This window comes from Cucumis melo, chromosome 9 (assembly GCF_025177605.1).
Source record: "Cucumis melo cultivar AY chromosome 9, USDA_Cmelo_AY_1.0, whole genome shotgun sequence".
In the NCBI taxonomy this organism is placed as follows: domain Eukaryota; kingdom Viridiplantae; phylum Streptophyta; class Magnoliopsida; order Cucurbitales; family Cucurbitaceae; genus Cucumis; species Cucumis melo.
In genome coordinates, this window is record NC_066865.1 from 24,827,556 (window position 1) to 24,853,692 (window position 26,137).

Sequence of the window (26,137 nt, forward strand, 5' to 3'; positions counted from 1 at the left end):
AATCATCATGATTACTTTACTTTCAAGTCAATAGATAAATTTACCACCGAAAATCATCTTAAGGAGTTTCGGAAATTGCTTAAAAAAAGGAGAGACATGACGTTTTAAGTAGTTGTTTGAGATACGTTTTAAGTAGTTGTTTGAGATACTTAATGTTCCTAACAAGTGAAATGAATTTTACCTTCAAACTTCATGATGATTTACAATGGTCATCATCGAATATGGTTATCAAAGTTTATTTATCGAGGGTGGTCACTAAAGCATATTGTTGGCTAAGACGTTGGAGTTGACTGCTTGAATTCAACTTAATTGTTAAACGTTAAAATTTGAAACTATATTGTTCAATTTTGAAAATACAGAACTTCAAATAATGACCCAAAAGGCAGACGTGCGATCAAAGTTTTTCCAGCAGTGGACATGTTCTAAAGATCCTACACGTTGTTCTTTTCTCTTTTTCTGCAAAGACAGGTGGATGTTACACATTTACAGCATCACAAGTAACTTAAAATACATGGACAAAATTTGCTCATTCATTAATGATTTGCATTGAAGTTAGAACATTCACATTCGCCTGAAACTATATCAAAATTTGAAGCAAAAAGAATCAAAACTCTGCCAAATTATAGATATAAATAATAGACTCATTTTCTTTTCATCTTCTTTGACGTTTTACCATTCTTGGACATTTTCCCACCCTTTCCGGTCTTGCGCAGATACTTTTCAACATCATTATTGTCGTTGTCATCTTCGTCATCCCCACCTCGCCTCCTCTTTTTACCACCAGTTTCTTTGATTTTCTGCACATCAACCAAATTGGGAAGAGATGAGAGAAGGGAAAAAAAAAAAAAGGCAATGGTGAAGATAACTATGTAATCCATCAAGCACATAGTTTGGAAATAATCTAGTTATGTTTGGGCTCTACATTTTCCATTTCATTTCTAAATAGCGTCCCTGTTCGATTGCATTTCTTTTAAGCTCTATACAAAATTAAAAAGTCAGAAACTTATTAGAAACAATTGCTAGGAAGAGTCGGTTTGAAAGGAATAAAGGGTTCGTGTTAGTTGTGTTGGGTTGTTGTTTAGGGTGCTTACATTTGTACACTTGTATATTGGGAAGAATCAGAGAATTATGTTTTCTTTTTTCTTTTGACAAAAGTCATTAGTGAGTTGCTGGTAACTTTCACTGATTATCAATACTAGGAATAGAGAGGTTTCTACTAACACACTTGAACTTCAAGTACCTATCAGACACAATAGAGTTTAACCTAGAAGAAATTGTAATCGTAATACAATACCATGAGAGATATTCTCTTTGCCTCTGTCACACGCTCTAACAGCATCAAAACTTCCTCTTCTTGGGCGGAAAACTGCGGTAGTTTTTTCCCTGACATATTAATAGAAGTCAGTTATATAAAAATAAAAAACCATTTCTCATAAGTCATGTTCTGTAATAAATAAATAATCCATCCATTGGTTACCTATGAGCTTCTCTATCTGTATATACCACTCTAACTCATACTGATTAACCAACGAAATGGCAACCCCAGAACGACCTGCACGAGCAGTTCTTCCAACTCTATGTATGTAATCCTGCAGACAAAGTCATCTCAGAAGAGCATTGAAAGAGATCGAGACCTAATCCTTTTAAGACCACTACATGCTTTAATAGTTTTTTGTACCATAAGAAGGTTGAAGTATTTTAAACTTTGATATAGAAAAAACAACTCATACATAAGAAAATATCAAACATGTAGACGTTAAATTGGAATACAAGGAAAAAAAAAGAAGATACGCCAATGCATAAACTAATGCAAACAGCAGAAGGCACAGAAACCAGGATGCATATAAGATAAATAGAATCGCAGAAGGAGAACCTTGGAATTTGAAGGAATATCATAATTTATGACCATATCCACAGATGGAATATCAAGTCCTCTGCTAGCCACATCAGTGCAAATGAGAATATTGCACTCTCCAGCCTTGAACTTATTTAAGGCTCCCAGTCGCTTCGCCTATCAAAGACATGAACCATGCACAATGTTCAATTGACTAGTTCCACTAAATGATGAAGCTCTTAAACAGTGCTTAGAGTTATTAATATGAAATTAACTTTTCATTTTCCAACTTAATGTTTTTTTATTAGTTTGTTATTTTTATTTCTTTGCCTCTGTTTTTCAGTCAATATAGACAGCGGTACCTTTGCTCTGATTGACACAATAATAGAATTCTCACCAATTCCTTTTCATTCTCTCTCTCTTCTCTTAGGGTTTATACCCGTTTAACAAGAGGTTTTCCCAACTTCCAATTTTTTAAGACCCAATTAAGTTGATTAATGATGTATACAACCACACTTCCAATTGTAAACAGCTGAGTTATCTCACAACAATACCTGGGTCATCTGACCACTTATGGGTATGGCTCTTAATCCAAGATTTCGAAGAATCAATGACAGAAGGCGAGTGGCATCACAAGTGCGAGTGAAGACCATTGAGGTTGAACCAGACATCTCAGTCAAGATATAGACAAGATAACACTCCTGTACAAAATGACATGTAATGAAGTTAGTTCAACAGTAAAATAAATGTGTTTCCATCCCGAAGTTGAAACGCCAATCCCTACCACCCTCCCCAATCACTAAAAACGTTGCATGTATCAACTCCCAAGTGTTTGTAGAAGACTGGAAACAACTTCTTTCATTGAAAAAAAATGAATGAATAGAAGAGCATACAAAAACGAACCCACAAAAAAAACCCACTACGTAAAGGGGTTCCAACTAAGAGTGTGTTACTGATGGTAACTTAGTTTGTGGTAGGTACTACTACTTTGCTATTCTTTCATTTTTCATCTGTATCAATGAAAGTTTGACTCGTTATTTATTAAAAAGAGAAAAGAAAACAAATAATCATACTCATGGGAATGCCTGAAGCCTCATTCTCACTCAATTATCTACGTTGCTTCAAACTAATCAAATGTTCATTCTAATCATCCGAGCACACAAGAAAAAAGATATCACAGGGTACGAGGACTCAGAGGAGGAAAATCGGAGATAAACCAAGGGAAAAAAGTATGGAAACCTTATATTTCGCAGGGATAAAACAATATTGCTGCTTCAATGTGTCGACTGTGGAATATTTGGTTGCTGCTTCAATCTGAAAGAATTCAAAACAGAATTTAATATTTAAATATATTCAGGAAATGAAAAACAAGATCGTAGATAGTCACAATCATACCTTAACAGGGTTCCTTAAGCATGCTCTTTGAAGTTTCCGAACCTGTAGGATTATCTCAACTCGGTCAGCAATTTAAACCATTACAAACCTCAAAAATAAATCTACCAGCGTTCAGAAAATACTTATTCAGATAAGATAAAGACACCCCACGTCTATGGATCCAGAATAAACAATTTGTAAAGGATATGAATTGAGAGAACTCAGAGAAGCACAAGAGAAAAATAAAGATTAAAATAGATATGTTCATATACCTTTTTGGTCATAGTAGCAGAAAATAGATATGTTCTCCTCTCACGAGGAATTTCATTCAAAATTTCATCTATTGACTTTTCGAAGTCTTCATTCAATAACCTATCTGCCTCATCAAGGACCTGCTCGACATGCAAAACAGGCTAGTCAGTACAAGCTTATTGTCTCTCTATACCAGAAAAGGTTACATAATTGTTTACAAAACTCACTAGATACTTCAATGTGCGCAGGGAAAACCCCTTTGTATTGGTTAGATGGTCCACAAGGCGTCCAGGTGTCCCAACCTAAAACAAAATAAACAGCTAGATAAATTAGCCACGGCAACATTCAATAAGGAGATAACGTATAGAAAAATGATGTAAACAAAAATACTTTAGTGAGAATCACATGATTGTAGAGGCTTTATGATGAGTGGTAGTTTTAAGTTAAACTACTCACCACAGAAGTTACCAAATACAAATAGCAGCTGCAATAACTTTATTCAATTTGGACATCTATTTTAACTAATTGTATTGCCTATTTGCTAGTAGATTTTTCATATAAATATGGATATAATGTTGCATGAGGATTGGGGAGACAAAAATATAATTTTTTTTCTTTGGGGGTAAATCACTTTCTCATATATTCCACAAAAACAAAAGAATAATTTCCAAAATAGGACATAAATTTTCACTCAGATCATTGCATTCAAGTTCAGAAAATGTCAGAGACTTACAACAATATGTGGCCGTTTTGCCAGGTTAATGGCTTGCTGCACCATGTCTACCCCTCCGACGAGCTACAGAAGATCAAAATAAAGTACTCATCACCAAGAAGGCTCCATATTTGATAATTATGAAAGCACAGAAAACGTAAGAGGAAAATAATCACAAAAAAAGAGAAAAATATGAGCCCTCAAATCCTCAAGATGGTTTTTTGTAAGCCTTATTTTTTTTGGGGGGGGGGGGGGGGGGGGGGGGGGGGGGGGGGGGGGGGAAGAAGGAGAAAACATAATGCAATCTCTGATAGGAGGCACAATCCATCTGTAGAGCTCAATCAGTTCAACCTGACCTCTACGACATCCAATCTCTCCTTCTGCCTTTAACTCACAATTATAAGCCACAAATGCAACCTAAACACCTGGAATCAAGCGTCCTATAAACACACTGCCATACACTAATTCATTCTTTAACAAACCACCTCCCCTTAGATAGCATAGTAATCATCCCCAAGGGCTGAGGTTGTAAGCTGTACCTAACTAGTCTTGATTCTTGCTCATGAACTGGATGATCATGTGCACAAATTACCTAGAGTTTTCGTTATTTAACGTTTAAGACATGACACATATATAAAGACCTTTTTTCTTAACATATAATATAATATCATCATGATTTGTAACCGGCTATGATTATCAGTATACTTTGTTAGGTGAAAGCCTACCACTGCACACTTAATACCAATGCCAGAACCTAAAGCTTCAAACTGCTCAGCTATCTGAATTGCAAGCTCCCTGAAGAATATCAAAAGAGAAAAATATTAGAATATTAGTAGTTTATAGACATGATAAAATCTTTTAAAAACATCAGTAATCTCCTTTCAAGGATAAAAAATGTCTGTGTACATAAAATCTACAACAATTCAGTATTCAACCTTGTGGGAGAGAGCACACAGGCAAAAAATGCTTGGGGAGCTTCCAATAGGGCTTGCAAAATGGGCAGAGCAAAAGCTCCAGTTTTCCCAGAACCAGTTTGTGCAAGTCCAATTAAATCCTTTCCTGCATATAACGGTCATAAGTTTGAACACTATTGATACCACAAAAATAAGTTGAAGAATGAGCAGTAAAAACAAAGCATGAGAAAGGGGGAGAAGAACCACCATGGATAAAAATATGAGAACAACATTCAAATTTTGCATACTAGCGCTTCACATTTAACCATGGATTTGATCAATTTACCTAGTTTGCAGTCAAAAGCCATTGTCTCTACTGGAGAAAGCCAAGAAGTTTAATATGCTACATAATTAACAAATGCAACTACAACAAAAATACTAGCCACTAGAGGCATTATTGATCCTTAAATAGTGAGAACTGAGACACAACATTTAGATGATTGAACTGTCTCCTGATCTAAAAACAATAAGGTGCAGTGAGAATGGCAGCAGTTCGCCAAAATATTCTATCTTGCAAAGATAACCAAAGATATCCAAAATAACCAACCCTAATATTTATATTGAAAGATGTGAAACTTTCATGCAACTCCAAGACTAAATGCAGTTCAAAAAAAATTTAACGATGGCATTGGTTGAATTATAAGAAGAATGAACTAAGCTAAATGCAAAAGATAAAGAAAAAACCTTCTAGGGCATGAGGAATCGCCTCCGCCTGAATCTTTGATGGATTTTTCCAGCCTAAACTGTCACATGCCTCCACCAATTGCTCACATATCCCTAAGCTCTGAAACGTCTTCACCTCTTCTTCATTGTCTTGCTCCATTGCCACTGCTCAATCTGGAAAGTAAAACAAAACAAAAACTTGGCTTATAGACCTTGATTTGAGACTCGGAGTGTAACAGAGGTGAAGTTATAAACACAAGAAGGTAAAGAATCAGTATTGTGAAACTCGGTACGGAAAAAAAAAAAAGCAAGTAAATTCAAGGATAAATGCTCGTTGCCAGAACGCCTATACCAATAATAAAGGTTTTTTCATCAAAGGGCAATGAAATTTTCTGGCAGCATAAAATTACAATAGAAGTGTACATTAATTAGACCATCACTATGCAATATCTTTTTTGCTAAAGTAGCTGTCAAAAAAACCCAGCTCAAATATGACCAATACCGAACACAATTTTACAGCAACGATACATAGTGATTCAACAACAACAAAGCTACCTCAAAGCTAGAACAGCGTGAGCTTCAAACGAATACGCCCCGTGAAAATCACCTCACGAGCTAAACCACTAGTGATTAATCAAAAACCCACCGTGAAACACAGCTACAACCGCCGTATGATGCTACCGGAAAAACCAAGACACACGGAGATTCCAGCCCTGGGTTTCAGTCACCGGCGGCAGCAAGTTTCCCTCTCTATCGGTCCCCGCGGGCTTTTCCTCTAGTAGATATTATTATGAAAGAGCAGCCCTAAATGATGAAGGTGAATGCTTAAATTACAATTATACCCATTTGTTGAAATTACTTCATTATTCTCACTTAAACCAATAACCTTTTTTCTTTTGTTCTTTTGATTTAATCAATTGCTATTTTATGTGAAAAAAATTACTATTAATTATCAATATTTTAATTCATTTACAGTTTTTCTATCAATTTTTTTTTTATGTATTTTTATTTTAAAGAATTGAAAATAATAATTATTGTTGTTGAGTTAAACTTAATTTTGTTTAGTTTTATTTTTGGATAGTTTGAAGTGGTTAATTTGGTAGTGTTTTTTGTTTTTCCGTTTTAAACCATTAGTGGTGTATTTTGTTGTCACATACCAAATTTGATGATTAATTTTTTGAATTTATAATTTCAATCTGTTCATCTCCATCGCTGAAATGGACTGATAATTTGTTTCCACCAACCGCCAAATCTATCTTTCTCCGATTTCTCATTCAGTCTCTCACTCTCGTTCACTTCTCGGTTCTCCGTTCCCAAATCCATTTGTTTCCTTTCTGCCGATCAATTTCAGCCCCCACTTGGATTTGGTGATCTACAAGATCTGTTAAATGTATCAGGTTTGATCGCTTCTTTTGGTTTTTTGAAGGTTGAAGACGAAGAAGCCCATTAGTTGCTGAGAAGATGCGAAGTAAGGGATCGAATGCTCGCCTTTCGGGCATGCCTATTCGATCCCGAATTCCCACCCTTTTGCTCTCCATGTTCGCCACCTTCGCTTCAATCTACGTCGCTGGCCGGTTTGTTCTATTTCATTCCTTCGTTTCCACTATTTCTTCTTAACTGGGTGTTTGGTTCTGGATCGTTTTTTTAATTCTGGATGATTTGTAGGTTATGGCAGGATGCGGAGAACAGGGTTTACTTGATTAAGGAGCTGGATAGGCTAACTGGTCAGGTGGGTAATCCTCTTTGGCCATTAATGCTGCTTAATAATCTGTGGAATTTAGCGACAATTGAACAATTGAGCATCTGCATTTCTTATTATACTTGTACTGAGCTTAAGCTGAACTTCAGGTACTATTTTCTGTTCAATTATTACATTGATTGAAAGTTCTTTTTTTAATAATAATAATAATAATTAAGTGGAATAAATATCCTTTAACGGCATCGTAGACTGTAATATGCATAGGGAAGAAGCGGTGGTTGATAGTTCCATGGAGGTCCTTGAAATATAATACTTTACGTGTTTTTTTACTTCAAGATTTCCCCTCTCTTGAAGGAACATTAATGCATGGAGAAACTCAGAATGGGTTTGTTGATTTATTATATTTTATATAACTAGCATTTTGTTACAGCTTTTTTGGTAATTGGATCCTAATACTGAACTATTTAAATCAACCAAAATTTGGTTATTTATATTTAATTATCACTGTGAGATGGGATAGGATGATTTAAATGGAGCATATATGCATGTTATTTGCAATGACCACTGAGTTTATGGCTTAACAAAAACTTGCAGTAGTGTTTATCAGTCCTTGGCTTGAATTTTTTATTTTTACACCCCATCTCTTAGCTGCAGATACCGTTGCATTGCAATTTATGTTGATTTCCTATCCACTTAATTACTTTGGTCTTCTCTGGATTATTCAAATTGATCCCTGGTACCTGTGCAGGGACAATCTGCCATTTCAGTGGACGATACATTAAAAATCATAGCCTGCAGGTGTTAATTATTTTTATTTGGTTGTATTGAAACTATAGTTTACACCTCCAATCTCTTGTAATATCTTTACTTCTTTATAGGGAACAACAGAAGAAGTTGTTGGCGCTTGAGATGGACTTGGCTGCTGCTAGGCAGGAAGGTTTTACGGTGAAGCATTCAAGAGAGACTAATGAAACAAAGATCCCCTTGGTTGTAATTGGAGTCATCACCAGATTTGGCCGCAAAAACAACAGAGATGCAATTCGTAAAGCATGGATGGGAACTGGTAATGCATGATTCTTCCTTGTAGTCAAAGTTTTCCACATACCCAATTACTAGGGTTTAGGTTTTGAATGCCTCATCATACTTTCTCATGGTGGAAGCAAAGTCTTCCCTCCTTTATTATTTGCTACGTTTAGTGATATAGTTTGTGTTTATGTATATTACGATCCATTTTTAACGTTGTTTTTATTGAATGTTTAGACTTAAAGACTTCATTTGCAGGTGTTTCTTTGAGAAAAATGGAGAGCCAGAAGGGAATAATTGCTAGATTTGTCATTGGAAGAAGGTTTTGTTTATATTCATTTACCAACTCTATGTTCAATATTCTGATTTTCATTTAAACGTCTTCCGTCTTCCTTAACATCTAGTTTTATGTACTTTCTTGCAGTCCAAACCGTGGGGACAGTTTAGACAGGGCCATTGACGATGAAAATGGACAATATAATGATTTCATTATACATGTATGTTTTCTTGATTGTTATGGATGATTGGCTTCAGCATTGAAATCATTCATTTCTAGGGGAAGCAATTTTGGAGAATGATACACGATCCTTGTTACTTGAGTAATGTTTAGTTGATTGACTATAGCCTACATCTTTACAGAATGATCATGTGGAGGCACCTGAGGAGCTTTCAAAGAAGGCCAAGCTTTTTTTTGCTTATGCTGTTGATAAATGGAATGCTGAATTTTATGCCAAAGTCAACGACGATGTTTATATAAATATTGGTTAGTACAACTAGTGAGTGAATAGTTATCCCTCAACACATTTTGCTTTGCATGTAAAAATCCTCCTTCAGAAAGTAAGAAACAATCCAATATGTCAATGAAACTTCATGCCTCATGCTAAAACAATCATTTTCTTGATTTGCCAGTGCCATAAATGTTTCTTTGTATTGAAAGTGAGATAGTTAATGGAATTCAACTTGAGTTGAGACTGCTGCACCATAATGGAAGGTGTTCCATCATCTGTTTGAAGTCAAGGAGGACTCTTGAGGAGACTTTCCTTTGCTTTTTTTTGGAACATTGGGTTAGGAATGAAAGTTTGAAGTTTAGTCCCCATGTTCGCACCTTGTTTTGGGTCTTTGTAGTTATCCAGTCATTAACAAGGATTCTCTTCTAATTTTTCTTTTCTTAGGTTTCTTTTACTTGGGTTTGGCCTTTTTTCCTAGATAAATTTTCCTTTGTGCTTTTTCTTGTGAAGCACAACTATGACTATACCTTCGACGTTATTTTTCACATTGAAGTGAAGCTATTTCTTAACTTCTTTCCGGTTTCTGCTACTGCTTATGGCACTTGTGAGTGAATAATTATACATTTGCTAATCATTTCTGTAAATTGTTTTTGTTCTATACAGATGCCCTAGGGAGCACACTTGCCTCTTACTTGGACAAACCTCGTGTCTATGTTGGGTGCATGAAATCTGGTGAAGTATTCTCAGAACCGTGAGTACGGTGTACATCAGCACATACATTTAATGTAAGTAGTGGACATTTGACCATGAAATTATCTCTCTCATTGTCCTCCATTTGAACCTTTTCAGGAGCCATAAATGGTACGAACCAGATTGGTGGAAATTTGGTGATAAAAAAACGTGAGTTACATTGCATTTGTATATGCCTTACTGCGAACAATAATGTTACTAATTCATCCTGCTAATATCTTTCCATCCCCGAACATGCTAAGACTCTGTTTCGTTCTTCCACTTTTGCGATGGTCAAGATCTCATTCCACTCAATGTTATTAAGTTTATCAATGTTTTAGCCTTGTAATAAAAGATACCATCTTTGGCATACACAAACAGATACTTCCGTCATGCTTCTGGCGAAATGTATGTCATATCTAAAGCCCTGGCCAAGTTTATTTCAATAAACAGGCAAGTATATGTACTGTTCATCTATTGTCTTGTTTGCATTTTACATGGCTGAACATGAATGCTTACGATGAATTTATCCTATCTGCAGATCTCTTCTCCGTTCTTACGCTCATGACGATGTCACGGCTGGTTCCTGGTTTATCGGGCTTGATGTCACATACATTGACGAGGGAAAGTTTTGTTGCTCTTCTTGGTCTGCAGGTTTGTCTTCCCGTCTCTAAATAGAACAGACTAGAATCAGAAGTCTCAAACCCAAAATTTTAAATTAACACTAAAATATCAAGCTTGAAAGAAATTAAATTTTCTTTCGCCCTTTTTTAGGAGCCATTTGCGCTGGTGTCTGATTGATTTGCTTGAAGATCCTTGATGGGAAAAGCGGAAATACCAGCTTGAAGAGAACACATAACTAATTTATCTCTTTTTGATGTCCTTGTGTGTGGCTAGACGAAAGGCAAGAAAGCTTGGCATACTTTTGGTTTCTTACTTAACGCTGAGTTCTGGAGAGACTGGCTTGAGGTTCAACAGTTTGTAAGATGTGCAACACAGAAAGATCAACAATTGAAGGGGAAACTTAACTTCATTCTTTGGACTTCACTTCATCTTACTGACGTTCTTATATGTGATTTTGTTGTTCATTTAGCTCCGGATGTATGTTAATTCTTTCAGGCGAGTTGGACCTTCGAGAAATATGTAGATTTAAAGGCACAGTTTTATGAAGCACCTATTATCGACGATAACTCTCTTATAAAAAAGTAAACCCTCCCGGCTGTTTTTCATTGCCCATCATGTTAACGAAGATCAAAAGTTTCAAAACATCGTGGAACTTGAAGTTTTTAAAAATTGAAGAGTCATTGGAAGTTGACATGATAATGTCTAAAATGCTCTTGTAATATACCGAATAAATTTAGGTTTTTTTTTTAATGTGTTTGTTTTCTTACGAGACCTTTGACCATGTTTTTAACTAAACACTTGAATATATTCAAATCAAGAAGAGATTTCAGTAGTTTTGCATTTATTTTGGACATCAATCAAATAGAAAATTGAAGTATTGACGTATTTTGGACACCTCCAAGAAACCAATCACATACTTCATAATTTTCATTCTCTTCGTCCTCTTGAGCTTAGTAAGACAATTCTTGGCTCCTTTGGACATGTAGATAACAATCAAATCCCTTTCTTCACTTGGGCGGAAAATAAAAGACTAGCCACTTCTATTCTGTTCGACACTTCGAATTTCTTTCCTTCCAAGCTTATATTAAATTTTCTTGATTGCTCATCAACCAAGCCATCTAACAAACAAAAAGTGTGTATATATATATATACATATATTCTCCTTTTGCTTATGTGCAATTCTTCTAAGCTGAATTTATCGCCTATACCATGTTTGAAAGCTGCTTCAAAGATCTAGCAAAAGAAGGTGAGCTTAAGAAGATGACTTTAAGAAGTCGATACAAAAACAAAATTCCATAGTCTACTAAAAAGCTGGTATCTTGGCATACCTTGTAGATCATTTGTGAAAAGGCCTCAAGAAAAATATGATGCAGAACATGGTTAGAATGTAACGGTTATTAAGATCCCATTTGATAACAATTTGATTAATGGTTGACTAGTGAAAATAAAACTTATAAACACTACTTTTGAGTGAAAACAAACACAATTTTCAAAAACTAAAAACAAAAAATCAAATGGTCATCAAGGCATTGAATTTGCAATCAACATATCAGTTAATTCTGCAGCAGAATTCAATCCAAAGACATGAAAAATATAAAATGTAATCATCATCAGCTATCGTAAGAGGGTCTGCAAGTGTTGGTGAAACACCGATAGGTAAACGACTAAAATACACTAAAAATGCCTATGCCTATATTATTTATAACATTTACAATCCCAAGAGGCCTCTATAGTCATATTACATATACAAAGATGTCATAGTTGAAGTACAACAGAATTCTTGACACAATCATTTTCATAAGTCTTAATTAAGACGTACCACCCAGAAAATGAGCTACAGCCTTATCGGTGTCATTGTCATACATGAGTAATGCCTCGACCACCTTGATAGAAGAAAATCCCATTTCTCGTAGGAGTGTGTAGCCTTTTACAAATTCTTGAACCTACAAAGTTACTCAGAGAATGTCAGCAAAGCCAAACAACAAACAATAAACATGAAGGACTAGAATGAAGTGCTTTACAAGATGGAATTAGAGGGACTAAGACTGAAAGTTATTAGAACTCACTAAATAGGACGTTTTGAACTTAATAACCAGATTAAGAAACAAAAGTAGACTTTAGAGAACAAAACTACATTTTACTCTTAGAAGGTGAAGTAGAATTGAATCAAATAGCGCAAATGATAAGATAAATCAAAAGAGCTGTGAATGGATCCTCCATCTGTGCATTGCAAGCAAGCAACTTAATTATATTTATAGTAAAGTGAGAAGTAGAGATAATCCAGCAAGTTGTTTACACACGTTATCTAATATGTAATAAATCATATCAAGCACACATATTTTTGTCCTGGCCATTATAACACGTGTCCCAAGGTGAAAGTGCATGATAACTCAACAACTCTATGACAATGATTATTGTCGTCCAGACCTTCCTCAGACTTAACAGATATAATACCTGACCTTCCTCCTACTAATCACTGATAATACTTGACCTTCCTTCGACTTATCATTGCTAATACCTTATACCACTAGGTGACAACAATCATGCACCACTATGTCCACATTCCCAAAGGCACCCTCTCTTTCAAGAGGACCACTTCACCATGTATAAATAGGCTATATATACATGTCTCAATTTTTCTCATGGGAATATCATCTAACTCTCTATATTTCGATGGCAATAAAACTCATAATAAGATTAAATCCTAAGTAGATGACCACCATGGTTAAATCCAACTCCTCCTTTAAGCACTTCACTGTTTACATTGCATCTTATTGATCATTGGGCCAATCATGGAGGTTTATCAACTATCAAGTATATATATCAAATGCCACAAATACTATATATTACAACGAGATCATATCCCATTTCCCTTGGGTGTCACTGCACCAATAATTCACAATTACCTTGGTTGGGTTGTCTCCATAGTTAGCAACTGCAAATGAAACAGCTTCCCGATTCAAGCCAGATGCAACATACTTGCTCACAGTTGGATCTCCAATTGAACCCTACAAGGAAACATGTGTGTACACATATGTCATAACGAAAAATGTAGATAGGAGACATGAATACTCATAACAACAAATGATGACTGTGTAACATTGACTATGAGAGATACCATATAGTACCATTTTGATAAGAGAAAAAGGTGGAATCAAATAGAATCAAATGGTTTCTTTGTTTTTCAAGAGACAGTCAACACAAAATGAATGAATAAATAAATAACAAGAAACAAAGACCTTTGGTTTGCAGATCATAAACAATAAAATCTCTTATACAATATAAATGTGATTAATGATGTCAACGATGAGGAATTAACCTACTACAGATTAAAAATTACAAATATGTTTACAGAGAGAATCTTTCATAGATAAAGTCTTAGTTAAGAAGCTCGCTGATGAAGAAAAAAAGAGCATACAAATTTAAAAAAAAAAAAAAAAAAAAGAGTTACCATTGAAGATGTGGACTCCACTGGTTTAGGAGGAAGTTGTTCCAACCCAAACCGATTCCAATTTGGAGCTTCTTTCTCTGCTTCAGCTAAAACCTTTTTCTCAAACTCAAAATCAAAATGGAAATTGCTCCGAGGAATATCTCCAACTTGTGGAGATAATTGAGGCTATAAGAAAACGTCAAGCCATTAAAACCCAAAGCAACCATTTTCATAACCAAACAAAAGAACCAAACAGAAAATCACCAATATCAAGATCCATTCACATTCATAACAGAATCCACAATCTAGAGCAACAAAATCAAAACTCACCGGAGGAGTAATTCGATATTCCGGTTTAATGGTAACCCTGATGCCCAAACCTGCTGTACAATAAAAAAAAAATCCATCAATTTCACGGGAAAATCAAATGATTCAAGAAAACCCTAAAACCATTTCTGAAATTCACATAAACTACGAAACAAAGCGATTGGTCAAAACCCCATTACAACATAAGATGAAAACCGATGAATTTACACGAAGAAGAAGGCGATGAGGATGGAGAAGAAGAATGATGATGGGATGAGAGACGGGCCACCGGAGGGGTTGATGAAGGAGCTTGTTGACCGATTCTGGGGTACATTGACTGTGAATACATGGGATGGGGAGAAGGAGATGGGGTAGAAGAAGCGGTTGAGGCGTACATCGGATGAGAATCGTAGTGGCCGGAATTGTTTCTGAAATCGTACGCCATTGGAGAACAGAGGAAAAAGCTGAAGGGAAAGACGGTGGACGATTGTCAAACCAATATGTCTTAAAAAGTTTTAACGCCAAATATTAATCTAATAATTACCATTTTATATTTTCAAATTTTGGATTCCATTTCCAACAAATTTCTCCAATTAAGATTTGTTTTTTAAGATTGATTTTGGGTAATGTGATTTTTATTTTTATTACTTTTTTTATTTTTTGTTAAAATTCTAAATAAAAAATTATATATTAAAAATTAAATTTTGATTATCAATCATTACAATTTTGATAAATAAATCTTAGTTATAGCAGTTTTGAAATTGTTTAATTATCTCATTAAAACAATATTTAAGTTTCCATTAAGAATAAGCTTTCTTATTTGTTTATTTACTTTTGAAAACATCGGATCAAGAATAAGTTAAAATTAAAGAGAACTAATTTATTTTCTAGTTTCTCTCGACTTATTTTCTCGTTCAATTCTCAACTCAATAAAAATCCCAATGGTTGGGCTCGGGATGCATTCAATTGAACTAGAAATTGAATAAACGAAGGCTTAACCTTGAAGTTTTGTTTCTATTTTATATACAGAAAGTAAGGAGCAAGTTCATGCTACAATACAACAAAAGGAAGAGAAAAAGAGATGAAGCCTCTAATCAGAGAATACATACAAGGCCTAATAAGAAGTGGAGAGGATTACAAACAAACAATTTGATGTTGCAAGTTAAGATGTTTCTCACAAATTAAATATGTGGTCACTTGCACCAAACATGGCAGCATTGAACTGTCTTGTATTCAAGTCGCCCCCATCCAAGGAAGAACCAAATCTGTCGAGCCATTGCGTCGGGCTTTGGTTTTCACTCTCCTCTACCCACTCTGACGTCATATCAATGTCGTCGAACTGGATAGGATCAGATTCCAGTGGTTTTGTTCTCATCTGTCTAGCCAACTTGAGATTGTAGTTTATGTAGACGAGGTCGTTCAATGTCTCCTTATCGATTTTATTACGCTTTTCAGAGTGAATTTGCTGAAACATGCTCCAATGCCGCTCGAAGGAGAAAGTACTGCAAACTTGACTGAGAATTCGTATTGCAACTCGTTGTAACACGGGGGCAGAGTCACCAAACTGTTCCCACCAAAGCCCTACATTATATCAAATCATTGGTGATACTAGCAAACCAAATGAATGTTTAGCATTAATAGGCTTAGTAAAGCATCAAGTCTGTTAGTCCCACATAATATGACAAAGGATATTTGTTACCATACGTAGGGTAAACAATTGAAACCTCCAACCCCTTGGTTGAGAGGGCATATGTCTTAACTAGTTAGGCTATGTTTAAGTTGGCCATTAGGAGAAGCTAATACATTAAAGTTAATAATTAGATCATCCACGCAACTAAAATTAGTATTTTTAAATTCATCACAGCATCTTTTTATTTGGTCAGTCAAACATCAAATTATTGTCTAGACCATTTAAATTGTCCTAAATTTTAGGAGGTGTTTAGGATATTGAGTTAAGTTTGTGTTTGGGGTGCAGAATTGTAGGATGAAATTCTTAGATAAATGATCAAAATAGAGAGGAAAATGGAGTTTTTCGACAAATGTGCAAACTTATAAAGTTGGTGGACCAAATACCCCTAAAGTACTAAAATGTCAGGAACCAAAGCCTCATAATAGAAGTCCTCAACCAAAAGTGTGACTTGCACTTGCCCCCAAAACAGTTAACGTATACCTTCCTAATATAGAGCTCCCAAACTGACAAATCATTTAGGGTAAAAAAGCAACTATAAGAAGAAACTAAAGAAACCAAAGCATTCGACAATTTATTGGCCACAGTGAAGAGAAAGAAACAGAACACGAGATAGAGCTCTATCTCAGTAAATACACTTGTTAACTATATTCAGGACAACTAAAACAAATATAATGAAAACATGAATAGTTGTAGTAAAAACTAAACCTAGTTTTCTCATTATATTCGGATATGAAACTAAGAAGAGGAGTTTTCGCCAACGAGCTCACCTCAACTAGCACCTATATGTACTTGAGGACAAGAATTTTCCGATTCAAATTCCCCTATTCCAAGTTGTACTAAAAAAACAGAAAAAATAAGAGGAGTTTCCAATTTTAATATTTCAAAATTCGACATTGCAGATTCTAACACAATCTTTGGGTAGTTGCTAAATCAAGTCCGAAATGCCAAAATTCACTGTTTTAATGAAATTGTGTATAGATATTTGTTTAAATGACAATGGAAGGAGAACTTACAAGGTGAAACTGTATCTCTTGCTTCCATTGCTAAGCTGCATCCAAACATCCCATTCGCCTTTGTGAAAGTAAATATTTGGTTTGTAATATCCCGTCTCATCTCTGGCAAGGGGAGTAATTTCTCCAAAACATTAAAGAAATCTTCTTTAATGGAAGTAAGGAACTTTATCTCTGGATTATACTGAATACTTGGGTTCAAAAATGCAGCTGCTGCATGAAGCGGGGAATGAAGTTGGTCTCGCCACTTCCTGTCAACAATATCAAGAAATGTCTTGCACTTGATCTCATCCATTATATAGTATGTTCTTATTGATTCTTTTGCTCTAGTCATTAACTCATATATACATCCCACAGCAGGTTTACCCCCACACACTTCTCTCAAGACTCTCAGGAAAGGCTCTGATATTGCTACACATTCTTCTACTGCCCTCCAGAAATCATTATCTTCTATTATGGCAATACAAGAAATGCTCTGTGGTTTATTTGCGTAAGAATTTGTGGTGTAATCAGGGCTGTTGAACATATGCTTCAGTCTTGACCTTTGCTTCAGAATAGATTGTGCAGACAGGAAGCTCGATACAGGTTTCGATATCCCAGTCCGAATGAGTTCTTGACCGCCAGTGAACCTTCGCATCAAGTCAAGCAGTGAGGAACTATTATATAAAAATTTTGATATAGTTTGTGCTTGCAGGATACATCTGTTTACCCAATCTACCTTTGAAAATTCCTCCAAAATTGAATTCAGACACTGCGAAGCACAGGGAGACACAAATATAGTTCCGTAGGTCTGAAGGATATGATTTGCAATACCTGAATAATTCAAACTACTGTCCATGATTATCTGCACTACATTTTCATGGCCGAAATCCTGAATGACAGAATCAAATAAATCAGCAAGGCACTTTGTGTTCTTGAAATACGTAGATGCATCGACGGATTTGTGAAAAAATGTCCGGGATGGGGATGAAACCAAAAAGTTAATCAAAGCCCTTGATTTATTGTCAGTCCATGTGTCTACAATGATCGTGCAGCCGGTGGTAGTCCACTCTTTCTCAATATCTTTTGACTGAAGGCTCACTTCAGTTTTGATCCTCTCCAACCAAGTAGTCTTCAGCGTTTCGGCAGAAGGGCCTGTAAATCCAGGGCCACATTTCCCTATTGCGTCAATCATAAGCTGATAGGATGAAGATCTAGCTATACTAAAGTCTAGCTTGTTCTCGAAAAAGAATAAAGCAATGCTTTTCTCAGCATTTTCATGATTGTGTAATGATGGGGGAGCCATGGGAGTAACGGTTGGAAAAACTTTGGCAATTGGCGACGGGGTCTCCATTGAAACAACAGATTTACACATTGATATTGATGGTACATTTTCAACAGTTTTGACTTCAGCTAGCTTCTGCTTTTTCCCACTAGATGCTTCCTTGATTTCCTCTCTAGTTGCTAGTATGGCTCTCACTCTATCAGAAACATCGTCCCTCACTTTACTACATGGATTTACACCTCTACTCGGTAGTCGAGATAAATGATGCTTCAATCTACTGATCCCACCATTCAAAACTCTAAGACAAAATTTGCACTTTACCTTGTTACCATCTAATTTCTCGGCATATTCCCAACAAATATCTTTCTCACGGACCACTGAAAAAAGTAAGAAAAATCAAGCAGCTAAATTGGCGAAAAGCAAAATTGAACAAATGAATGTATAAGGTAAAGCCAAGAATCTAGTTTGGCGACAAACATTGCGTAACCAAAAAGTTTCAACTCACTCAGGATGTGTATGTGTTCTGATGTTCCGGCAAGTCAACCTACTTAGGATGAAACCAAAATGACAGTAAGCAGCTGAGAGGCCAAGATGAATTATTCACGATAGGTATTAGAAAATGGTCAACGATCAGACCAGAGAATAAGATTCAAGAAACAACAAGAGATATGATTACAATGTAACAGTAAGATAGTCTCATGAAAGCTCTTAAAAGAAGATAGATGAATTAAACTACAACCAAAGAAGGGACAAGGAAGAAACATATAACAAGAAAACAAGGACCTCAAATGTGGCAACATGTCTAATTGCTTTTAAAATTGAGAAATACAGAACATGCTTAATTTGAAAAACATATCCATTCATTGGTGAATTTACAGATGATATTAGTAAAGCACTCCCTGCATTGGCTAACTGACTGATGTTAAGATTAAATCATTTTCTCCCTCATTTTGATGGATTGAAACTCCTCAGGAAAAGGGATCTTCCAAAATGCCTCTCTCAGCAATGTTCAAAACTAACTTACGTGATACCATGAACTTAAAGCCACACCATTCGTCTTTGAGAAAGAAACATCAAAAAGCAAAATCAACTCTTCTGAAACTAATAACAAGAGTGTCATATGAAATTCTTTTTTGCTCTGCAGAAGGCTTTTTTTCTTCAAAAAGCCCCTCGTTCTCTTCCTTATAACATTTTCCCAAACCTTTAAAATCACCCCATTTCCCTCCACCAATTTTCTCAGAAGCCAAACAAGGCCGAAACCCATTAACCTCCTCATCAAAAAGCAGAGACATTACACTACACTCGCAAACTCCCACCCAGAACAAGCTAAATTTCAATCAAATTCAATTAACAAAAAATTCCCAATACGAATCTTCCACTAACTCAAACAACCCCACAAGAAGCTAAGCGATTGTTTACACAACCAAACTTCCCTCCCTCACTTTCCCATTGAACAAACAAGTCGTAGAACCAAATTCCCACAAACCCATTAGAAAAATCCCAACACCCGTTGTCCCCAATTATCTCTCGACAGGCAAAGAAGCAGCAAAATCGAACTGTAAAAGCAACTTGCAACCAATGAACTAAAAATAGAGCTTATAAGAAAAAACGGGAAAGAGGGAATGAAAACGAAAGGAAAATTAACGAGAAATTTAAGGATACCTTACAGACTAGAGAAAGAGAGAGAGAGAGAGAGAGAGAGATTGGGTATTTGGGTGTTGTTGTTCTCGACGGAGAGATGAGCGGAGGGTTCGCAGTAGATGAAAAAAATGATCGATTTATCGCGAGATTTTGAGAAAGCTCTAAAGCTCTGTTCTTACCTTAGGGTTCCTTTCCAATTTTGTTCAATCAAATTTTATTTCTTTTTCTCGTTTTCGAATATTTTCATAATTTTTCCCCTTTTTTTTTTCTTTTTTTAATTTTCCTCACGATATATCGCGGGCCGTCCGATCCAACAACTAAATGATAACTAGTTTCTTCATTCCGAACCGACAAGTCGATGACGTGAATCGATATGTCGACAACTATAAAAACGACGCCGCATTTTCGCGTAAAGCCGAAGTGAAAAATTAATCAGAAATTGGAAGCCTTTCTCTATCAGAGCCAGGTTTCGATCCTGGGACCTGTGGGTTATGGGCCCACCACGCTTCCGCTGCGCCACTCTGATTCGTTGAAATCTATTTTTATTCATATTTATTTATTCGCATTCTTACGTTAATTACTATAATTTTGTTTGAGTATTCTATTTATTTGAAACTTAGACTTAATATAATTTGGCAAATTATTTTATTTTATTTGTTCTTTTTAAGTTTATAGTTTAAATTTAAGGAACCGTAATGTAATCATTTTGTTGTTTTTTGTTTTTTTGTAAATTAAGTCGATTTTCATGTGTTACAAAGTTTGTTAGTCTGTTGACTATCAAAAGTCAACTGTGAGTTTAAGTAGCTAATATATATTTATTCTCTCAATGTTGAATGTTTGATTACCGTTTTTGTAATTATTATATTGGAATAATCAAACGTACGAAGGTATTTACTTTTAAGAAATCAACAAAATTTAACCAAACGACGAAAATATAAAATCCCATTGAAACAAAATAAAACAAAAGGGGATAAAGAATTTTGGTGGATTGAGAAATGTCATATACACATAGGAGTGGTTAATTGTTGACTTATTAATAGAAAATATGTTGAAAGCCAAAACCCAATAATTAGTTTACCAAACAAACCAAACTTTTATCCAATCATTTTGATTTCCGTTTCTTTAAACAAATCTAAGCCTTTCAATTTTTTTCTCACTTATGTCTCCTCTTATTTCCACCTTTCAATCATTTCAACTATTAATAATTAACGTAAAGTTGTACCATATAATATCAAATTATAAAACTTACCAAAGTATTTAAGACATATTATTACTAAACTGTATATACAAATCTCACGTTTTCAAGTATCAGTGAAGCTGAGCTCTAATTTACCATTTACATCAATTTGACAATATCACATGAGTAAAAAGTTCCATCCAAATTTCAACCATAATACTAAAAACAATATTTTATTCGGTAAGAGACACAAACTCTTATCTTTTAAATTATGAGATGCTTTGGATTCCAAACAGATAATAATTTATTTCCACTTATAAAATGGAGTGAGAGAAAAAACCTAATCTGAGTTAGATATTACCAAATCTAAGAGATCATAATTTTGGGAGTGAGTTCTTGAAAGTTAAATTAAAAAGACCCATTTTGCTTTTTAAATAATAATAATTACCAAAAGTGCAATCTCCTTCTTTTTGTCAATATGTTTCCACAATGCCACAAAAAATGGGCCTCAAAGCAACAGCATCATCAGCCATCAATGGCGGCAATTCCATCATTAAAATAGTAATTGAAGAAACCCCATTCATATCACATGGACCCTCCTCCTGTTCCTCTGGCGTTTTTGACCATTTTCTGATGTGGGTTTTGATCTCTTTCTCCTTCCATTTTTTCTTTTTCCTCTCTGTATGTGATGTTAACTGCTCTCTTTTCACTAGTAAAACAAAAATCTTTTGCAGCTGAGTTTTCATTTTCGTTCCTCTTTTGTCAGTTTCATCAATCAATGCAATGCAATCGACTGGGAATGCAATTTTTTTTCTCTTTGTTTCGAGTTGTGTTGATGGAGATTGCTATTTTTGGATCTTGAGAAAGCTTCTGGGAAGTTTGAAGTAAGAAGTAATTCTATAGCTAGGTTTATTCTGTTCATATCCTTGCTTGTTTGACTTCTGAGAAAATGAAGAATATAATCTTGATTTCAAGCCATTGAACTTTTGAGGTTCTTCTTCTCGTTCTGACTACAAAATGATATTGATTCACTTCAGTTTTCTTAATGCTTTGCTTCATTTGTGCATCTTGAGCATGCTTTGCTGAACTCTTGTTTGTTGTTACTCCTTCTATTTCAACTTCTTTTTCTTATTTTTTCTGTTTTTAAACTTGTTTGGCCACTGATGAAATGGGAAGTAAAATTATGACTGTTTGTTTTCTCACCATTTCTTTGCTTCATTCTTGCATCTTCAGCAAGTTTTGTTGAAGTCTGGGAGGATGTTTGTGAGAAGTAAATCCTCTGCTACTCATTTGGTTTCAGCTCCATTTTTCTCACAGCTGTTTTTGAACTTGTTTGGCTACTGAGAAAATGAGAAGTAAAATCTTAATTTGCACTCATTTAGGCCCATTTGATTACCACTTAGTTTGTGAAAGTAAGACTACAAACATCAGTTCTACTTATTAGTTTCTTTTTTTTTTCCTGGTGTTGTCTACTTTTCAAGAGTTTTCAAAATATAAGCTCAGTTATGAAAACTAAAAATGGTAGTTTTTTAGTTTTGAGAATCGTATTAAGAATTAAAATATTTACTCAAAAGAAAGATGTAAACTATGCTTAAAGTTATGGAAAAAATAAGAACAATTATAAACAATATAAAACCAAAAAGGGCTTAACATTTTTGGGAATCAAGTAGACTTGTAGCTAGAGTAATAAATTCACAACTTTGCTATTTCAACATGTTCTTTATTTTCCCTATCCTTGGTGTTTCTTTGTTTTGTTGTGTACTTTCTTAGTTTAATTGTTTCTATACAAAAGCTAAAAACATACAAAATAATTTATGGTAAAGCCAACATAAATTGGAAAAATGGAAAATTAAAATGAAATTGTCATTGAATGAGACATTTTTTGTTCTTCTGACTGATTGAACCAATGATATGGGTTCACTTGGGTTTTATTTTGCTTTGAGTCTGTAGATTTAGATGACCACTATTTTTGCATCTTAAGCATGATTGTCTCAGGCCTGGAAGACTAGCAGTTAATGTAATAGTAAATTCATTGCTAATCTTTCTTTCTTCTCTCCTCCCATCAGTTTCTGGTCCTTTTGGCTATTGATAAAATGGGAAGTAAACCTCAATTCATTTCAGTATTTTATGTCACCACGTATTGGTTTTGATTCGTTCTCTTCTTGCTATTTTCTCTGATCATGAAGATGCAACTAGCAATTGAAGCAAAGAGAACTGTCAAATCATTCTCTTGGTGCTAACTCATTCTTGCTTAAAAAGCCTCGAGTTTCGGTTGAAAATGGGCTTCAAAAGGGACCTGGAGCATGTCGTCTTCATTTTCTCTGCAGTTTTCTGGTTTGCAGCAACTTTTTCTCCGGTCATGTCAGAGCCGATCAAAGACAAGGAAGCTTTGCTTGATTTTATTAACAAGATGGATCACTCACACGCGATCAATTGGAAAAAGAGCACTGCTTTGTGCAAAGAGTGGATTGGAGTTCAATGCAACAATGCCGAATCTCAAGTTGTAGGTTTGCGATTGGCTGAAGTTGGCTTACATGGTTCGATCCCAGTGAACACTCTTGGTCGACTATCGGGACTTGAAACTCTGAGCCTAGTATCAAATTACATATCAGGGTCTTTCCCTTTTGACTTCCAAAAACTGAGAAATCTCAACTCACTTTACTTGGAGAACAACAGGTTTTCTGGTCCATTGCCATTGGATTTCTCAGTATGGAAGAATCTCAGCATCATTGATTTGTCCAACAATGCATTCAATGGGAGCATCCCTCCCTCAATATCAAACATGACGCATCTAACAACATTAAACCTCGCCAATAACTCACTCTCTGGTGAGATTCCAGACCTCCACCTTCCTAGTTTGCAGGACTTGGATCTTTCGAACAACTTCCTCACAGGGAATGTCCCTGATTCCCTTCAAAGATTTCCAAGTCGGGCATTCTCCGGTAACAACCTTGTCCCCAAGATTAAGAATGCCGTTCCTCCAGTTCGTCCTGGACAGTCGCCCAATGCAAAGCCATCAAAGAAAGGTACAACAACAATTGGTGAAGCAGCAATTTTAGGCATTATAATTGGAGGTTCTGCAATGGGGTTAGCTATAGCAGTCATTTTGGTGGTTATGTGCTGCTCAAACAGAAAAGTGAAAAACAATGCCTCATCGAAGCTGGACAAACAAGATTTGTTTGTAAAGAAAAAGGGATCTGAGACACAAAGCAACAATCTCAAGTTTTTTCAAAGTCAGAGCCTTGAGTTTGACTTGGAGGACTTGTTGAGGGCGTCTTCCGAGGTGCTCGGGAAGGGGACGTCTGGGACGACATATAAGGCAACATTAGAAGACGGGAATGCTGTGGCAGTGAAGAGGTTGAAGGAAGTGAGTGTTTCAAAGAAAGAATTTGAGCAGCAGATGGAAGTGGTAGGGAGCATTGAACATGAGAATGTGTGTGGTTTAAGGGCATATTATTATTCAAAGGATGAGAAACTCATGGTCTTCGACTTTTACCAACGTGGAAGTGTCTCTGCAATGTTGCATGGTATGTTCTCATCTCTCCCCTTTGAAGTTTTATCATTTCAAAATCTTGTTTTTGTTTGTAATATTTTACTAAGAATTCAACCTTTTTTACTTAAATTGTAATAATGATTAGCTAGTTTTCAAATTTTGGCTTAAAGGGTAAAGAAACAAATCCAAATGATTACTAAAACTGAAAATTCCATTGTTGAAGATGGAGGGTTGATTTGTGAAAATGGGATTTTGCAGTTGCAAGAGAGAAAGGGCAGTCTCCACTTGACTGGGAAACACGACTCCGTATCGCCATTGGCGCCGCCAGAGGAGTCGCTCGCATCCATTCACAAAACTGCGGCAAACTTCTTGTCCATGGAAACATCAAGGCATCAAACGTATTTCTAAACTCCCACGGCTACGGTTGCGTCTCCGACGCCGGTGTCGCTGCTCTCATGAACCTCATGACCCCACCAGCCACCAGATCCGCCGGATACCGTGCTCCCGAACTCAAGGACTCTCGCAAAGCATCTCAAGCCTCTGATACTTACAGCTTCGGCGTCGTGCTTCTCGAGCTCCTCACCGGAAAATTTCCACTGCATACGAAGGGAGGTAACGGTGGAGATCAGATAATCCACCTGGTGCGGTGGGTGAACGCGGTTGTCCGAGAGGAGTGGACGGCGGAGGTGTTCGATGTGGAGCTTTTGAGGTATCCGAACATAGAGGAGGAGATGTTAGAGACGTTGCAAATTGCGCTATCTTGTGTAGGAAGAGTTCCGGATGATCGGCCGGCAATGGCGGATGTTGCGGCTCGTTTGGAGGGAGTTCGCCGGGTGAGCGTAGGAAGTTTACCACCGGTGCTGCCGCCGGCGTTGGAACGCGGAGCGGAGGAGTTGATCCAAATTCAGGTGAACGTGGGTGAGGGTGAGGGTGAGGGTGGAGTTCCGTCGAGATCGAATTGAGGAATCCGGTTTTGGTTGAAAGATCATTGGAATTTGTAATTGAGCTGTTGGAAACAGCTCTTCAAAATTGGCTCATTTAATTTGTAATTGGTTCGTTCGGGTTTTGGTTTTGTTCTTGCTTCCTCCTTTTTGTTTATAATAATAATAAATCAGTAGTACCTTTAATTCAAAATTTCACTATTAAAGATGGGATTGAATTTTGTTTCCATATCATTTGATACTTAGTAGTTCTTGATAATTACAATAGATGATTTGATTTTTATCCCTCACTTGTTTGAGTAACTGTTTAAAATGTCTTTGAACTCTAAAGTATTTAATTGGTTTTCTAACACAGTTGAGAAGTCATAGAGCTTTCTTTCGTTATGGGTCACTCACTGTTTTGTCGAAGGTTCATTTATGCATGAAAATATATAGGTCGTTAACATAGAAAAAAATCGTTCATTGTTCATTCTAGACTTAGTTAGAACTAACTCAAACAAATATTTAGATACAAAAACACAAAAATAAAAGCTTCGTAAAATTAAACAATAATATAGTGAAAAAGAGGATCATTCTAGACTTGCCAAACCAACT

At 35.8% G+C, this 26,137-nt stretch overlaps 5 protein-coding genes across 12 annotated transcripts; 2 read left to right on the forward strand and 3 right to left on the reverse strand.

The window, feature by feature from the left end:
- Positions 1-508: 508 nt before the first annotated feature.
- Positions 509-6,583, reverse strand: LOC103482938 (DEAD-box ATP-dependent RNA helicase 10). Its single transcript, XM_008439338.3, has 14 exons — positions 6,344-6,583; positions 5,810-5,962; positions 5,108-5,231; positions 4,898-4,967; positions 4,194-4,256; positions 3,688-3,762; positions 3,481-3,600; positions 3,230-3,271; positions 3,074-3,148; positions 2,389-2,535; positions 1,874-2,011; positions 1,478-1,589; positions 1,295-1,383; positions 509-797 (listed from the first exon to the last, which is right to left on the reverse strand). Exons 2-14 carry the CDS (start codon positions 5,946-5,948, stop codon positions 642-644), a joined length of 1,350 nt encoding a protein of 449 aa, XP_008437560.1. The 5' UTR covers positions 5,949-5,962; positions 6,344-6,583; the 3' UTR covers positions 509-641.
- Positions 6,584-6,878: 295 nt separating this feature from the next.
- On the forward strand, positions 6,879-11,157 carry LOC103482939 (hydroxyproline O-galactosyltransferase HPGT1). Its single transcript, XM_008439339.3, has 12 exons — positions 6,879-7,362; positions 7,454-7,517; positions 8,236-8,285; positions 8,366-8,550; positions 8,769-8,832; positions 8,935-9,007; positions 9,150-9,273; positions 9,902-9,989; positions 10,088-10,138; positions 10,349-10,420; positions 10,509-10,621; positions 10,742-11,157. The coding sequence occupies exons 1-12, from the start codon at positions 7,250-7,252 to the stop codon at positions 10,762-10,764; spliced, it is 1,020 nt and encodes a 339-aa protein (XP_008437561.2). The 5' UTR covers positions 6,879-7,249; the 3' UTR covers positions 10,765-11,157.
- Positions 11,158-11,396: 239 nt separating this feature from the next.
- On the reverse strand, positions 11,397-14,849 carry LOC103482940 (uncharacterized). Of its 4 annotated transcripts, none has more exons than XM_051089959.1 (6): positions 14,556-14,849; positions 14,352-14,401; positions 14,043-14,207; positions 13,498-13,599; positions 12,411-12,534; positions 11,397-11,824 (listed from the first exon to the last, which is right to left on the reverse strand). In XM_051089959.1, exons 1-6 carry the CDS (start codon positions 14,770-14,772, stop codon positions 11,817-11,819), a joined length of 666 nt encoding a protein of 221 aa, XP_050945916.1. In that variant the 5' UTR covers positions 14,773-14,849; the 3' UTR covers positions 11,397-11,816. The 4 variants fall into 4 exon arrangements, with proteins under 4 accessions (XP_050945916.1, XP_008437563.1, XP_008437564.1 ...); XM_008439341.3 differs by having other exon boundaries at positions 14,352-14,404; positions 14,556-14,848; XM_008439342.3 differs by lacking the exon at positions 11,397-11,824 and having other exon boundaries at positions 12,177-12,534; positions 14,556-14,848.
- A 472-nt stretch (positions 14,850-15,321) lies between these two features.
- LOC103482941 (uncharacterized) lies at positions 15,322-20,076 on the reverse strand. Of its 3 annotated transcripts, none has more exons than XM_008439345.3 (4): positions 19,959-20,076; positions 18,797-18,835; positions 17,031-18,668; positions 15,322-15,908 (listed from the first exon to the last, which is right to left on the reverse strand). In XM_008439345.3, coding segments are annotated over exons 2-4 (2,046 nt in total). In that variant the 5' UTR covers positions 18,798-18,835; positions 19,959-20,076; the 3' UTR covers positions 15,322-15,501. The 3 variants fall into 3 exon arrangements, with proteins under 3 accessions (XP_008437567.1, XP_050945917.1, XP_008437565.1); XM_051089960.1 differs by lacking the exon at positions 19,959-20,076 and having other exon boundaries at positions 17,031-18,487; positions 18,613-18,668; positions 18,797-19,929; XM_008439343.3 differs by lacking the exon at positions 19,959-20,076 and having other exon boundaries at positions 18,797-19,941.
- A 1,443-nt stretch (positions 20,077-21,519) lies between these two features.
- Positions 21,520-25,736, forward strand: LOC103482946 (probable inactive receptor kinase At4g23740). 3 transcript variants are annotated; one of them, XM_051089961.1, is made up of 4 exons: positions 21,520-21,744; positions 21,876-22,100; positions 23,296-24,636; positions 24,861-25,736. In XM_051089961.1, exons 3-4 carry the CDS (start codon positions 23,388-23,390, stop codon positions 25,562-25,564), a joined length of 1,953 nt encoding a protein of 650 aa, XP_050945918.1. In that variant the 5' UTR covers positions 21,520-21,744; positions 21,876-22,100; positions 23,296-23,387; the 3' UTR covers positions 25,565-25,736. The 3 variants fall into 3 exon arrangements, with proteins under 3 accessions (XP_050945918.1, XP_050945919.1, XP_008437572.1); XM_008439350.3 differs by having other exon boundaries at positions 21,521-21,744; positions 21,876-21,993; XM_051089962.1 differs by having other exon boundaries at positions 21,876-24,636.
- Positions 25,737-26,137: the final 401 nt, after the last annotated feature.

Bases quoted from the DNA above. Each gene is read 5' to 3' on its own strand.
- LOC103482938 (XM_008439338.3), bottom strand. From the start codon at position 5,948: ATGGAGCAAGACAATGAAGAAGAGGTGAAGACGTTTCAGAGCTTAGGG. The intron at 3,272-3,480 runs GTATATGAACAT...ATAATCCTACAG, and splicing joins CTGCTACTATGACCAAAAAG to GTTCGGAAACTTCAAAGAGC. The intron at 3,149-3,229 runs GTATGATTGTGA...GAATTCTTTCAG, and splicing joins GCTTAAGGAACCCTGTTAAG to ATTGAAGCAGCAACCAAATA.
- LOC103482939 (XM_008439339.3), top strand. From the start codon at position 7,250: ATGCGAAGTAAGGGATCGAATGCTCGCCTTTCGGGCATGCCTATTCGA. The intron at 8,833-8,934 runs GTTTTGTTTATA...ACTTTCTTGCAG, and splicing joins AGATTTGTCATTGGAAGAAG to TCCAAACCGTGGGGACAGTT. The intron at 10,421-10,508 runs GCAAGTATATGT...TCCTATCTGCAG, and splicing joins AAGTTTATTTCAATAAACAG to ATCTCTTCTCCGTTCTTACG.
- LOC103482940 (XM_008439340.3), bottom strand. From the start codon at position 14,772: ATGGCGTACGATTTCAGAAACAATTCCGGCCACTACGATTCTCATCCG. The intron at 14,208-14,351 runs GTGAGTTTTGAT...GTTTTCTTATAG, and splicing joins AATATCGAATTACTCCTCCG to CCTCAATTATCTCCACAAGT. The intron at 12,535-13,497 runs GTAATTGTGAAT...GTAACTTTGTAG, and splicing joins ATGGAGACAACCCAACCAAG to GTTCAAGAATTTGTAAAAGG.
- LOC103482941 (XM_008439345.3), bottom strand. The intron at 15,909-17,030 runs GTAAGTTCTCCT...GATATAATGTAG, and splicing joins AAGAGATACAGTTTCACCTT to GGCTTTGGTGGGAACAGTTT.
- LOC103482946 (XM_051089962.1), top strand. From the start codon at position 23,388: ATGGGCTTCAAAAGGGACCTGGAGCATGTCGTCTTCATTTTCTCTGCA. The intron at 24,637-24,860 runs GTATGTTCTCAT...GGGATTTTGCAG, and splicing joins TGTCTCTGCAATGTTGCATG to TTGCAAGAGAGAAAGGGCAG.